Raw genomic sequence first — 15,075 nt, 5'->3', positions numbered from 1 at the left:
ATTAAAAAAATGAAGCAGATTTGTTAGGCAAGATTTCCCATGAGTAAATCCATGTTGACTGTGTTCCATTTAACCATGTCTCCTTTCTTCGGCGTTCTCGGCCACTGGGGAGGACCTGCGCGATCGGCGCCGAGCCCCACCGGGGGAAGGTCAGTAAAGCACGCTCCCCACCCGGAGGGCCTCAGCGCCGACAGCGCGATCAAAATAACAGCAGAACCTGCAAAGAAAAATGAAAATCGCGCCGAGACACAGGACCCGCCCACCACCCAGCGCAGCCAATCAAAGCGAGCCCTGCTAGGGCTTTAAATTCCTGCTCTGCCCGGCGCCATCTCCTTTCTTCGGCGTTCTCGACCACTGGGGAGGACCTGCGCGATCGGCGCCGAGCCCCACCGGGGGAAGGTCAGTAAAGCACGCTCCCCACCCGGAGGGCCTCAGCGCCGACAGCGCGATCAAAATAACAGCAGAACCTGCAAAGAAAAACGAAAATCGCGCCGAGACACAGGACCCGCCCACCACCCAGCGCAGCCAATCAGAGCGAGCCCTGCTAGGGCTTTAAATTCCTGCTCTGCCCGGCGCCATCTCCTTTCTTCGGCGTTCTCGGCCACTGGGGAGGACCTGCGCGATCGGCGCCGAGCCCCACCGGGGGAAGGTCAGTAAAGCACGCTCCCCACCCGGAGGGCCTCAGCGCCGACAGCGCGATCAAAATAACAGCAGAACCTGCAAAGAAAAACGAAAATCGCGCCGAGACACAGGACCCGCCCACCACCCAGCGCAGCCAATCAGAGCGAGCCCTGCTAGGGCTTTAAATTCCTGCTCTGCCCGGCGCCATCTCCTTTCTTCGGCGTTCTCGGCCACTGGGGAGGACCTGCGCGATCGGCGCCGAGCCCCACCGGGGGAAGGTCAGTAAAGCACGCTTCCCACCCGGAGGGCCTCAGCGCCGACAGCGCGATCAAAATAACAGCAGAACCTGCAAAGAAAAACGAAAATCGCGCCGAGACACAGGACCCGCCCACCACCCAGCGCAGCCAATCAGAGCGAGCCCTGCTAGGGCTTTAAATTCCTGCTCTGCCCAGCGCCATCTCCTTTCTTCGGCGTTCTCGGCCACTGGGGGAGGACCTGCGCGATCGGCGCCGAGCCCCACCGGGGGAAGGTCAGTAAAGCACGCTCCCCACCCGGAGGGCCTCAGCGCCGACAGCGCGATCAAAATAACAGCAGAACCTGCAAAGAAAAACGAAAATCGCGCCGAGACACAGGACCCGCCCACCACCCAGCGCAGCCAATCAGAGCGAGCCCTGCTAGGGCTTTAAATTCCTGCTCTGACCGGCGCCATCTCCTTTCTTCGGCGTTCTCGGCCACTGGGGAGGACCTGCGCGATCGGCGCCGAGCCCCACCGGGGGAAGGTCAGTAAAGCACGCTCCCCACCCGGAGGGCCTCAGCGCCGACAGCGCGATCAAAATAACAGCAGAACCTGCAAAGAAAAACGAAAATCGCGCCGAGACACAGGACCCGCCCACCACCCAGCGCAGCCAATCAGAGCGAGCCCTGCTAGGGCTTTAAATTCCTGCTCTGACCGGCGCCGCGCGCCAAAGGAGCGCGACAAAGGGGCAGGCCCCTTTGTTCGCCCCTTCGTGCAGCCCCGAGGGAGCCCTGACCCACACCCACGGAGGCAATCACATCCATAATACGGTAGCCGCCAGCAAAAAAAAAAACAAAAACTGAGCCAAACAGACTTCACTGCCTGGTATAAATCCAGCACCTACTACAGCCACTTCAGCATTCAACCAACCGCTCCTGCTTCCACTCCAGCCGCTCCAGCATCCACTCCAGCCGCTCCAGCATCCACTCCACTCCAGCCGCTCCAGCATCCACTCCAGCCGCTCCAGCATCCACTCCAGCCGCCCTAGCTTCCACTCAATTCCAGCCGCTCCAGCTTCCACTCCAGCAATCTGGGAAGAATGTCTCCATCATTCCCAATCCCAATCCTCCCACACTGTCCATCTTCCAAAGGACATTCAACTCGACACGCCCATCACCACAACCTTAAATCCCTCTCTCCAATCATGATCACTCCCATTACCCAACTGCTAGGCCTCACACTATTCTCATTAACACTGTTCAATGCTCAATCCCTAACTAAGAAAGCAGTAATACTAAACGACTATCTCATCGATGTGAAACCGGATATATGCGCAATTACTGAGACATGGCTCAAACCTTCAGACACTGCAATAATCAACCAATTACCCACAGAGACATACAACTTCTTCTCCATCCCACGCCAGGGAAAAAAGAAAGGAGGAGGAATCCTCCTAGCTACAAAAAAGGACCTCAGATTCACTCAGCATTCCACCAATACCGACTCGAAACTCGAATTTGGCTTCTTCTCGTCAGACAAACTCCAAATTCTACTTGGCTTCTTCTCGTCAGACAAACTCCAAATTCTACTTGTCTATGCTCCTCCAGGTGTACTGGAAATAGACGCCTCTCCTCTGGTCGAAATAACTACTTCCCTTATCAATCTAGATGCCCCAGCTATAATCTTAGGTGACTTCAACCTGCACGTTGACAACTCCATATTATCACCTAACTGCGAAGCCTTACTCACAGCATACTCCGCTTTAGGTTTCACTCAACTAGTTAACAAATCCACTCACAAAGCCGGACACACATTAGACCTTATCTTCGTCAATACTGCAATCAAACTGGTCCAGCACCCCACCTGCACGAAGGTACCATGGTCAGATCACTCCCTCATAACTTCCTCATTCTCAATAAAAGATACCATTCCTTCTCGCATACCCTCACATTGCTTCACTTACAGAAAAACATGCACCATAGAAGATCTTAGCAACCACTTATCATCACATCTCACCCAAATAGACTGCACCAATCCGAACTCAGCGCTTCGTTCTTGGAACAACATCACGGAATCAATAGCCAACAAGTTATGCCCTCTGACAACAAAAAAACCTCACCCCAATTCTTCCAAAAGACAACCATGGTTTACCCTAGAGCTAAGAAAGCTTAAACTACTGCTAAGACAAAATGAGGCCAAATGGCGTAAAAACCCATGCACCATCACCCTATCTACCTATAAATCAACTCTTCACCAATATAAATCCAATACATTAAGATCCAAGAGGAACTACTACGCATCCAAGATCCACCATCTAATCTTCGACGCTAAAGCGCTCTTTAGCTACGTCTCTAACCTCACACAAATAAACCCATCAGAAATCGCTCTCAACCAAGCCAAATCTAAAGCGGAAGAACTAGCGCTATTTTTCAATAACAAAATAAGCAAACTACTAACTCAGCTGCCCCATAACATCACATCTACTTCAACACCACCTCAGACCGCCTTCAAAAATACCCGCTTAGAAGAACTAGAACTCACCTCTTCCATTGAGATCCAAGGTATACTACGGAAAATGAAACCATCTTCTCACCCTTCGGATCACATCCCCTCGAAATTGCTTCTATCAATTCCTGACTCCATCGCCAAATCCCTGTCAGACATCATAAATTGCTCAATAACACAAGGATCTTACCCAGATGACCTAAAATTGGCCTCTCTCAAACCACTACTCAAGAAACCTAATCTAGATCCTAATGACCCAAACAACTACAGACCGATCGCCAACCTCCCCTTCATAGCCAAGATTATGGAGAAATTGGTGAACACCCGACTCTCAAACTACATTGAAGAAAATAACCTCCTATCCCCATCACAATACGGATTCCGCAAAACACTAAGCACGGAGTCCCTCCTCATCTCCTTAACAGATTACCTCATCCTGGGCATCGATAAAGGTCAAGCCTTCTTATTGATCCTACTGGACCTTTCTTCAGCCTTTGACACCGTCAATCATTCCCTACTCATTAACCAGTTAACCGCCATAGGCATCTCAGGCACAGCACTCTCCTGGTTCATATCCTTTCTCAGCAACAGAGGATACAAGGTCAAGATCCAGAACAAAGAATCCTCTCTACACCCGTCGTCAGTAGGAGTCCCACAAGGGTCCTCCCTGTCTCCTACTTTATTTAACATTTACCTTATACCATTATGCCAACTACTCACAGACCTCAACCTCAAACACTTCCTTTATGCGGACGATATCCAGGTCCTGATACCCATTAAGGATTCCTTTGCAAAAACTCTGGCTTACTGGGATACATGCCTTCAAAAAATTAAACTCCTCCTCACCAGCCTAAACCTGGTATTAAATTCCGGCAAAACTGAACTACTGCTCATCGCCTCAGAGAACAACCCCATTACCTCTGCACAGCAAGCCACGCCAACAATCACACAAGTGAGAGACCTAGGAGTCCTAGTTGATAATCGCCTGAATTTCAAAGCCACTATTAACAAAACCACCAAAGACTGTTTCTATCAATTACAAGTTCTGAAAAGAATTAGACCTCTTTTCTATGCACAAGATTTCAGAACCATTCTGCAAGCAATCATTTTTTCAAAATTAGACTATTGTAACACCATCCTACTTGGCCTTCCCGCTTCATACACCAAACCGCTTCAGATGGTGCAAAATGCAGCTGCACGAATTCTGACAAATACCAGGAGAAGGGACCACATAACCCCTATTCTAAAGAACCTCCATTGGCTACCGATACACTTTAGAATAATATACAAGGCCATTCTCACCACATATAAAAACATCCACCAACTGGCTCCCATTGACCTACAGATCCCTCTCCGACTACACAATTCGTCAAGACCGACAAGAGATGCATACAAGGGTTCGCTACAGGTTCCACCGCCCAAATCTACCAGACACAGCACACTAAGAGACCGAGCTTTCTCTACAGCCATCCCACCGTTATGGAACTCCATACCCTCAAATCTTAGAATAGAACCATGCATCTCAACCTTCAAAAAAAGACTAAAGACCTGGATATTCATACAAGCCTTCCCAGACGTCAATTGATCTAATACTTACAAGCCACCCCTAATCTCCATCTACACTATGGTCGACCTTATCTCCTATCGTTTACTTGTGTAAATTAATAACCTGTCCTTTCTCTTCCTCTAAGCCAAGTTCTTATCACCTTGTTATATGTAACTGCCTTTTCAGCACTTTGTTATTGTTATGTTTACTTTGCACCCCTGTTTTATGTGAACCAGCATGATGTGACTGCTGTCTCGAATGCCGGTATATAAAAAAATCTAAATAAATAAATAAATAAATAAATATATGCTCTACGATTTTGATCTTTAGAATAGTTTCCACTATTTTTCCTGGCACTGAAGTCAGGCTCACTGGTCTATAGTTTCCAGGATCGCCCCTGGAGCCCTTTTTAAATATTGGGGTTACAACTCTCCAGTCTTCAGGTACAATAGATCAGAAATTTCATTTTTTAGTTCCTTCAGTACCCTAGGATGCATACCATCCGGTTCAGGTGATTTGCTACTCTTTAGTTTGTCAGTCTGGCCTACTACAATCTGGCCCTATGTGTTGAGTAAAAAAAAATATTTTCTCATTAGTTTTAAATGTATTACCCAATAACTTCATTGTGTGTCCACTAGTCTTTGTATTTTTCGAAAGAGTAAGCAACTGATTAATGTTTACTCATTCCATTCCACTCATTATTTTATAGATCTCTATCATATCTCCCTCAGCCATCTCTTCTCCAAGCTGAAGTCCTAAGCTCTTTAGCTTTTCTTGATAGGGAATTGTTCCATCCTGTTAATCATCTTCTTGGCCCTTCTCTGCACCTTTTCTAATTCTGCTATATCTTTCTTGAGATGATGTGACCAGAACTGAACACAATAGTCAAGATGAGGTTGCACCATGGAGTGATGTAGAGGTATTATGATATTCTCTGTTTTACTGTCCATTCCTTTCCTAATAATACCTAGCATTTTTTTTTTTATTGGCTGCTACTGCTGCACACTGAGCAGAGATTTCAATGTATTTTCAATGAAGACACCTAGATCTTTTTCCTGAGTGATGACTCCTAATGTGGATCCTTGCATTTTGTACCTATAATTTGGGTTACTGTTTCCTAAGTACATCACTTTGCACTTGTCTACATTAAATTTCATTTGCCATTTGCATGGCCAGAAATGCAGTTTTGCAATGTCCTCTTGCAATTTCTCACAATCCTCTTGTGATTTGACAACTTTGAATAATTTTGTCTCATCAGCAAATTTGATCACCTCACTTGTTACCATTTCCAGGTCATTTATAAATATATTAAAAAGCATTGGTCCTAGAACAGATCCCTGGGGTACTCCACTATTCACCTTTTTTCATTGGGAAAATTTAACCAATGGCAGTCCACAATAGGTCATTACCACCTATCCCATGACTTTCTAATTTCCAAAGAAGTCTCGCATGAGGGACTTTCCAGAAAACATTTAACAAATACAGATACACTATATCAACTGGCTCACCTTTATCCATGTGTTTATTTACACCTTCAAAAAATGTAGCATATTTGTGAAGCAAGACTTCCCTTGGCTAAATCCCTGTTGGCTTTGTCCTATTAAACTATGCTTATCTATACATTCAGCAATGTTATTCTTTATGATAGTTTCTACCATATTGCCTGGTCTATAATTTCCTGGATCACCCCTTGATTCCTTTTTAAAAATTGGCGTTACATTGGCAACCCTCCAGTCTTCAGATACCATAGATGATTTTATTGATAGTTTTTTCAGTACTCTGGGATGTATATCATCTGATCCAGGTGATTTGCTACTCTTTAGCTTGTCAATTTGCCCCTAGTACATCTTCCAGGTTCACTGAGATTTGTTTCATTTGCTCTGAATCGTCACTTTTGAATATCATTTCTGGCATCCCATTGGTTCTGGATCCATCTATCCAAATGCTAAGAGAGGAGAAATTACTACTTACCTGATAATTTCCTTTTCTTTAATAAGGAAAGGTGGATCCATCTTCCCACCTTTGGCTGCCGGATATTTGTGCTATTGTCCTCCTGCGTGGCTGCAGGTTCCAGGGATTATTGGTAAATGTCAATCCAGTCCCTAGACTAGTATTATTTCACTCATCATCTGAGCTCAATGTTTCCCATTAGCTGAGTGCTTGAGTGGTTATCTGTTAATAATCAAGTTTTTGTTAGTTTGTCCACATTTGGCTTTTGCAGAGAATACTGGCGGACTGATGTCTATGCAGGGGTATATATACCGTAACGTCAATTTTGCTCAATCTGCTGATAGAGGGCATAACCCATTGGTTCTGGATCCACCTATCCTTATTAAAGAAAAGGAAATTATCAGGTAAGTAGTAATTTCTCCTTTTCGTGGCAGAGAATGGGAGAAAGCACTTGAGAAGTCAGACTCAGAGAATGATAATAAGCATTGACTGGGGAGGAAAGGGAAAACTCTGAGAAACTGAAACAAATCAAAGAAGGAAAGCAGTTCAAGAACATAAGACATGCCACACTGGGGGACAGACCAAGATCCATCAAGCCCAGCACCCTGTCTCCTACAGTGGCCAAGCCAGTTCACAAGTATCTGGCAGATCTCATAAAATAGTTCTGTTTCCTGTTACTCGCTCCCACTCAGGTTCCAGATTAAGGTAGTCAGTGTGTGTACATGTGTATGCCACTTAAAAGGTTTATTAATTTTATTTTAGGATAATATTTTTTAGATATATATTACTCTGTATCATATCAAGTTAGCAGCTCTGAATTTGGTTGCATTTTTCTCTGTCCTTTGTAGAAGAGGAGCGCATAGATATCCTGATTAACAATGCAGCAGTAATGAGATGCCCACACTGGAAGACAGAGGATGAATTTGAAATGCAATTTGGAGTCAATCACTTAGGTGAGTGAAAACAATTAGTAAGGGTTGGACATTGGGACTATCAGCAGTAAAACTCAGTTTAAGAGCACAGTGGTTTACACATCTGGCAGGTATTCTGCCATGAGTTCAGAATTCTGAGTTCTAATGCTCCCCCTTTTAAAATGTTTCTAAACTCGTACCTCTTGACTGAGAGAGTTTCTACTACAATGTACAAAGAACTTTGGCTTAAGCTACAATGAGCACCCTTAAAATTTCTGGGTGTGTAAAGAACATAGGCATTCCAGAAATAGTAAAATTGAAAATGTTGTTTTAGATCTCATTAAAGTTTGTTGATATTATTTCCCACTAATTTACTACTACTATTTTTTTTTTGCTCAGCAGTTTCCTTTTATTTCTTTGGGCTTTCAACCCTATTAGAAATGGTAGAGCTGGCTTTTGGGGTGTGGGGCTCCTTTCCTTGCAATGCTGTGGGCTAACTGTAGTGTTGTCGGCAGTTTTTTCCATTTCTTGCCCCCCCCCCCACGCCGCCTAGTGCGATCCCCTAACCCCTGCGTCCTACTTTCAGCATAATTAAATCTACAAGATATATATATAACAATGTATACGCATATATAAGGGACAGTCTTTGTTCCTTGCTCCATGGAGCTTACAATTTAGTTAAGACATACAGACAAGACAAACTGGGTGTTTTGGAAGCTTTGTTTACTCAGAAAATGGTTAAAATTAAGAACACTGTGATCAGAAGAACCAGGGTTTAAAATTTAAAATCAGCCTCAAAGAGGTAAGTTTTTAGGCAGGATTTGAATATGGTAAAAGTGGGCACATGATGCACCCACTCAAGAAGGCTAGGCCAGGTATTTGGTGCAGCAAGGTAGAAAGCATGAAGTTGAGATTTGGCAGTGGCGGAGAAGAGTACAGATATAGGCATCTTGCCTTATGAATGATGTTTAGGATGTGGGTATATGGGAAGCTAAGAGAGGAGAGGAGTTAAAAGTGCTGCAGAGTAAATGTAGATGTAGATGTAATAGGCCAGATTGACAAACTATAGAGCAGCAAATCACCTGGACCGGATGGTATGCATCCTAGGGTACTGAAGGAACTCAAAAATGAAATTTCTGATCTATTAGTTAAAATTTGTAAACTATCATTAAAATCATCCATTGAACCTGAAGACTGGAGGGTGGCCAATGTAACCCCAATATTTAAAAAAGGCTCCAGGGGTGATCCAGGTAACTGTAGACCAGAGAGCCTGACTTCAGTGCTGGGAAAAATAGTGGAAATTATTCTCAAGATCAAAATCGTAGAGCATATAGAAAGACATGATTTAATGGACACAGTCAACATGGATTTACCCAAGGGAAGTCTTGCCTAACAAATCAGCTTAATTTTTTTGAAGGGGTTAATAAACATGTGGATAAAGATGAACCAGTAGATGTAGTGTATTTGGATTTTCAGAAGGCATTTGACAAAGTCCCTCATGAGAGGCTTCTATGAAAACTAAAAAGTCATGGGATAGGAGGCGATGTCCTTTCATGGATTACAAATTGGTTAAAAGACAGGAAACAGAGTAGGATTAAATGGTCAATTTTCTCAGTGGAAAAGGGTAAACAGTGGAGTGCCTCAGGGATCTGTACTTGGACAGGTGCTTTTCAATATATATATATAAATGATCTAGAAAGGAATACGACGAGTGAGGTTATCAAATTTGCGGACGATACAAAATTATTCAGAGTAGTTAAATCACAAGCAGAGATGTTACTTTATTTATAAAATTACTTTATTTATAAAAAAATTATTTATTTTTTAATAATAATATAATAATAATTAAATAAAAATATAATTATTTATTTATAAAAAAGTTACTTTATTTATAAAATTATTCAGAGTAGTTAAATCACAAGCAGAAATGTTAGAGAGCCATGCTCTCTAACATTTAGGAAAAGACTAAAAACCTGGCTTTTCAAAAAAGCATTTCCAAGCATTGAATAAAACCTCCATTAAATAGCACAAACTCTTATTCTATAACTGGACCTAATACAAATCAACCAACCTTAAATTGACACTCATCAATACCTTCTGAGCTTTTATCATACCATTATCGTATTTATGCATCCGGTTATTTATGTACCGTCTCATAGTGATGTACCGCCACAGTTACTCACATATTCTTATTTAATCACTTTGCTACTCTATTACATTAATAGGCCAAAATGTAAATATTGCTCTGTACAATCTCTCCCCTTTTCCAGTTCCAAGTTGATTTCCCTGATTTTTTGTAACTTTCTCACATCCTTTATTTGATTCACTGTATTTATTCACTGTATTTAAAGTTCAAGGTTCTTACTGAGAACATTGTTTTAAGTTATGTTATGCTTTACACACTCTGTTAATTGTAAACCGGGTTGATGTGATGCCTGTCATGAAACTCGGTATAACAAAAACAATAAATAAATAAATAACAAGCAGACTGTGATACATTACAGGAGGACCTTGCAAGACTGGAAGATTGGGCATCCAAATGGCAGATGAAATGTAATGTGGACAAGTGCAAGGTGTTACATATAGGGAAAAATAACCCTTGCTGTAGTTACACGATGTTAGGTTCCATATTAGGAGCTATCACCCAGGAAAAAGATCTAGGCATCATAGTGGATAATACTTTAAAATCGTCGGCTCAGTGTGCTGCAGCAGTCAAAATAGCAAACAGAATGTTAGGAATTATTAGGAAGGGAATGGTTATTAAAACGGAAAATGTCATAATACCTCTGTATCGCTCCATGGTGAGACCGCACCTTGAATACTGTGTATAATTCTGGTCGCCGCATCTCAAAAAAGATATAGTTGCGATGGAGAAGGTACAGAGAAGGGCAACAAAATGATAAAGGGGATGGAACAGCCCCCCTATGAGAAGTCTGATGAGGTTAGGGCTGTTCAGCTTGGAGAAGAGACGGCTGAGGGGGGATATGATAGAGGTCTTTAAGATCATGAGAGGTCTTGAACGAGTAGATGTGACTTGGTTATTTACACTTATTTATTTATTTATTATTCATTTACATTCCCCTGTTATATCCCATAGGAAACAGACACTTTCTCTGGGGTTTCCAAATCGAGGGCAGGAAGGCACCACATGTAGCTGTGGCCCTGGAGCTGGGGAGATATTAAGTACTGAGCTGTTAGGGCTCAGCACATGCAAGTAGTGGGATTGCCTTATGTGGACTCTGCAGAAATGTGACCGATTCAACTGTAATCGGTGAATGCAGGGAGGAGGTAGGGATAGTTCCAGAAAGAATTAGTGCCAGGCTCAGAGCAGGAAAGTGATCCAAAGTTGTAGAGGAGGGGAATCACAAATTGAAAGGTGCGTGGAACCTGCCAACCAAGGTAAGCCTAACATGTGGATGAGGGGTGGGAATCAGTGAAGGGATGGGTGAACCAAGTCTGCAGAGGAGGGCAGCAGGCTAAGGAGGGGTGAGGAGAATCCTGCTGGGGAGTGAAGGGACGGGAAGACGAACTGGGAGAGGAACAGAGCTCAGGTCAGTGGGAAATGGGGGGCAGAGCATTCTAAGGGGATGTAGAGAGTAGAGCTGAAAGAAGAGAATTAAACCCCATCCCCAAATATAAAAATCAGAGCATTCCCATGCAGGAGGGGGAGAATTAAGAGAGTAGCGAGGTAAGGAGGGGAGAGGGAAGGTAGATTAGGAGTGTGAGAGGAAAGGAAGGTTGAAAAGTATGGTGGTAGCAGGAGAGGGAAGAGTCTGTGATGTGGATGGCTTGTTGGTTGGGTGGAGCAGGGAAGGAATCGGAGGGAGGAGATGGTGAGGATGAGCTGGGATTGGGGAGAAGAATGAATTGTGGGACTTTGAGTATTTCCCTGGCTTTTGTTTTGGCCACACGAGTCTTTCCCATGCTCACATTATCTGCTCCTCTCTGGACATTTAAATACAGGCTGGTCAGTCATATTCATAACACACTGTGTTCTGGTTTTTTTTTTTTCTTTTTTGTGGTGGCACTGTAATTTGTGTTGAGTTCAGCATCCCCAATCATTTTCAAAAGTTGGCTCTATGTATGAGAAGAAACTGTCATTGCAGTGAGTGAGTCATATAAGGCAAACACAAAATTAATATAAGGTATTGCAGAAGGTAAGAAACAGCTGTTAATTTCTTAAATTTAAGTGACACTGTGACTCTCTTCTTGTCTGCTGGCATCACTCTGAAGTTTGAACCTTGCAGGGCTTCTTAGTCTTGTGGGACCCACTGGCCCCGTTTGATTCTAGTTTCATGGTGAAACTGGCAGAGGAGGCCGCATATAAAGGTAAGAAATGCTGCTGTCATACTGGTGAAATTATGAGTGGGGGTAGGGAGGCGAGGGGAGATTATTTATTGGGGTGGGGTGGGACTCCTATTACAAAGACACCTGATACAGAATTGCCTGTAGCTAGAATCCCTGGTTTCCTGCGGCAATTTCTCAAGATTCTGTGGCAAGAGTTGGCAAATTCTGCAGCAATTAATTGGCATGTTTGCATAATTTTGCTTATATTTTTATTTAAATTATGTATTTTTTTAACTTGAGAAAAATAGTCATTTTTTGACATTTCTATGTCTGGTTAATTTATTTGATTATTAGAGGAAAATGGTTTTTAGTGATTGGGCCTGGAGGGGAGGGGATCTGGGAATGGAAAGAGACTGCAGAGGAGGCAAATGAAGAAGCAGTCTTACAGGCCGATGCAATATCCTTGCGTAAAAAAACTGTGCGTCCAAATTGGATGCAACAGGCATATGAGCTGCTGCACTAAAAAGGACGCACAATTGGTAATCTGTGCGTCCCTAGCGCTCTGCATTGGGCGCCCAGGAGATGTGGCTGTGCGCCCACAACAGCCTGGCCAGAGCTCCCTCCCCACCACAGACAGGGCTGTTCCCATTTGGTCCTCTTCACTGACACTTTCAGAACAACCTTCTGAAAGGTGATTGGTCCTTTCACTGAAATGTGACAGTGAATGGACCAATCAGCAGTAAATGAAGGAGTGAATAAATTAATATTAAATGCCCAACACAATATTGATTTATTCACTCCTTCGCTTAACTGCTGGCAGGTGTTCCAATTGGGCCAGACCTTGGAGATACTGCTTTCTATAGTTCCCGCTATGAGGAACCACAGAAAGCAGGATTTATTATTTTTTTTGTTGAGCCCTTGAGCATGGCGTGATTCTGCTTTCTGTGGTTCCTCCTACTTAGTAGCCTACTTAGTAGCATACTATATTGCATTGGCCTGTTAGGCAGTAGGGATTAAGGGATAAGGGATAGAATAGTACAGAGGGAGAGGGAAAGGGAAGAGGATGGGGGATTCAGGGAGGATAAGAAGGGAAGAGACATCAGGAGTGGGGAGAAGGAGGAACGGGAGGGGGAGGGGGAGAGGAAGGATTGGGGATGAGCGTAGAGCAGGGCCAGTGGAAGCACTAGGTGGACTAAGCGACTGCCTAGGGCGCCACCAGTAGGGGAGGCAGCATGGCATGGCATCTTCCTCTTCCCGCCTGCGCGGCTGGAAGAGAGCACGGTTCCTGCACGGGCAGGAAGAGGGAGAGACCATGCCGATGTAGACGGGAAGAAGAAGAGCACATCCTCTCTGCAAGAAGATAATGGACTGGCCCGGGCCGTGCTAAAAGGAAGAGCAGCAGCAGCCGCTGACCAGCGTGGCCCCGCCCACTCAGGAAGCCGTAGGAAGCTGCGCAGGAGGCAGAGAAGCATCAGCCCCTGCAGGACTGAAGAAAGAGGAAGAGCACCGTGGGCTGAAGGATGAGGCTGTTGCTGTTGGCCTTGTGATGCCAGGGGAGGGGATGTGAGAGAGAGAGCATGTTTGTGTTTGTGTGTGTGTGTGTATGAATGAGAGAGCATGCATGTGTATACATATGAGAGAGAGAATAAATTTTATGAGCAACAACCCCCCTTATCATTCCCTGCTAATCCACAACAATCTCAGGGCATCTGGAATTCAAAAGATCCAAGGTATGGACAGCAGGGGATTTTTTTTTTTTTTAATCTTTATTAATTTTAATTATTGGGTGCTCTCTGATGTCTTTGTTGTTTTTAAATAGTATTTGTCAGCTGTTATGAAATATTCTTTTTATTTGTATAGTTTTACTGTATTGATAATTTTTATTTCTTGATTTAATTGTTTATGTTAAATTATTTTAAATGCATAAATTGTATTTGTGTGTAGGGAGGATGTGACAGGGGAAGGGGTGGGGGGAGCAGTTTGTAAGTTTCACCTAGGGCACCTAATAACCTTGCACCAGCCCTGGCGTGTAGGAGAAGGAGGGAAGATTGGGAAGGGATGGAGAAAGAAGGAAGTCACAGCCCCCCTCCCCTCTCCCATCCCCTATATCCCTTATCCCTCCTTCCAAAGCCATTTTGATCCCCTCACTCACCCTGGTTCCCTTCCTCCGTCCCAAGAACCCTCACTCACCGTCTTCATTCCTTGTTTCCCCCACAAACCCTGGTTAATTTCCTCCCTTCCCCACAAATCTCACAATTTCTGATTTTCTTCCCCCATGAGCACCTCACTCACACTGCTTCACTCCATCTCTCTTCCCCATCCCTCCTCCCCACAGCACCTCACTCGCGCTGCTTCACTCCATCCCTCCGCCCCAGGAGCACCTCACTCGCGCTGCTTCACTCCATCCCTCCTCCCCACGAGCACCTCACTCGCGCTGCTTCACTCCATCCCTCCTCCCCACGAGCACCTCACTCGCGCTGCTTCACTCCATCCCTCCGCCCCAGGAGCACCTCACTCGCGCTGCTTCAACTCCATCCCTCCTCCCCATAGCACCTCACTCGCGCTACTTCACTCCATCCCTCCGCCCCACGAGCACCTCACTCGCGCTACTTCACTCCATCCCTCCTCCCCACGAGCACCACACTCGCGCTGCTTGAATCTCTCACTCACCCTGATTCCATCTCCCCCCAGTCCCCTTCACTAACCTCTCCTGCAGCTAAACAGAAAGAAGAGGACGGCAGCCCTTATAGTGCCCCATATGCATTCTCCTTTTGCCCACTCCTTTCCCCTATCCCCCATTCCATCCCGGAAACACCTTCATGAAAATGTGGCTAAAGTTAAGTTTGTTGTCCCACAATTTACCTGCATACAGGAATGGTCATTTTACCTGGATAAATAGCCATTTACACAGGCTTTTCAATCTTCCCTCTGTGTCCTGAAGAGCCATCCACATATCAATGTTGTGATGTAAACAAGGGTTGAAATCAAGATGCTATTGCAATTGAAAAGAAACATTTTTT

General features: G+C 44.5%; 1 protein-coding gene across 8 annotated transcripts in view; it reads left to right on the top strand.

The window, feature by feature from the left end:
- Positions 1–15,075, top strand: part of RDH13 (retinol dehydrogenase 13) — a 91,331-nt gene that overhangs the window by 54,689 nt on the left and 21,567 nt on the right. For all 8 annotated transcript variants that reach the window (XM_029594361.1, XM_029594359.1, XM_029594357.1 and 5 more), the window contains one exon: positions 7,706–7,810. In XM_029594361.1, coding sequence (XP_029450221.1) covers positions 7,706–7,810 — 105 coding nt within the window. The remainder of the gene's footprint in view (positions 1–7,705; positions 7,811–15,075) is intronic.

Source organism: Rhinatrema bivittatum, chromosome 3, assembly GCF_901001135.1.
Source record: "Rhinatrema bivittatum chromosome 3, aRhiBiv1.1, whole genome shotgun sequence".
Lineage (NCBI taxonomy): Eukaryota > Metazoa > Chordata > Amphibia > Gymnophiona > Rhinatrematidae > Rhinatrema > Rhinatrema bivittatum.
Note: the sequence above shows the minus strand (reverse complement) of the source record. Positions and strands in the feature narration are given on the sequence as shown.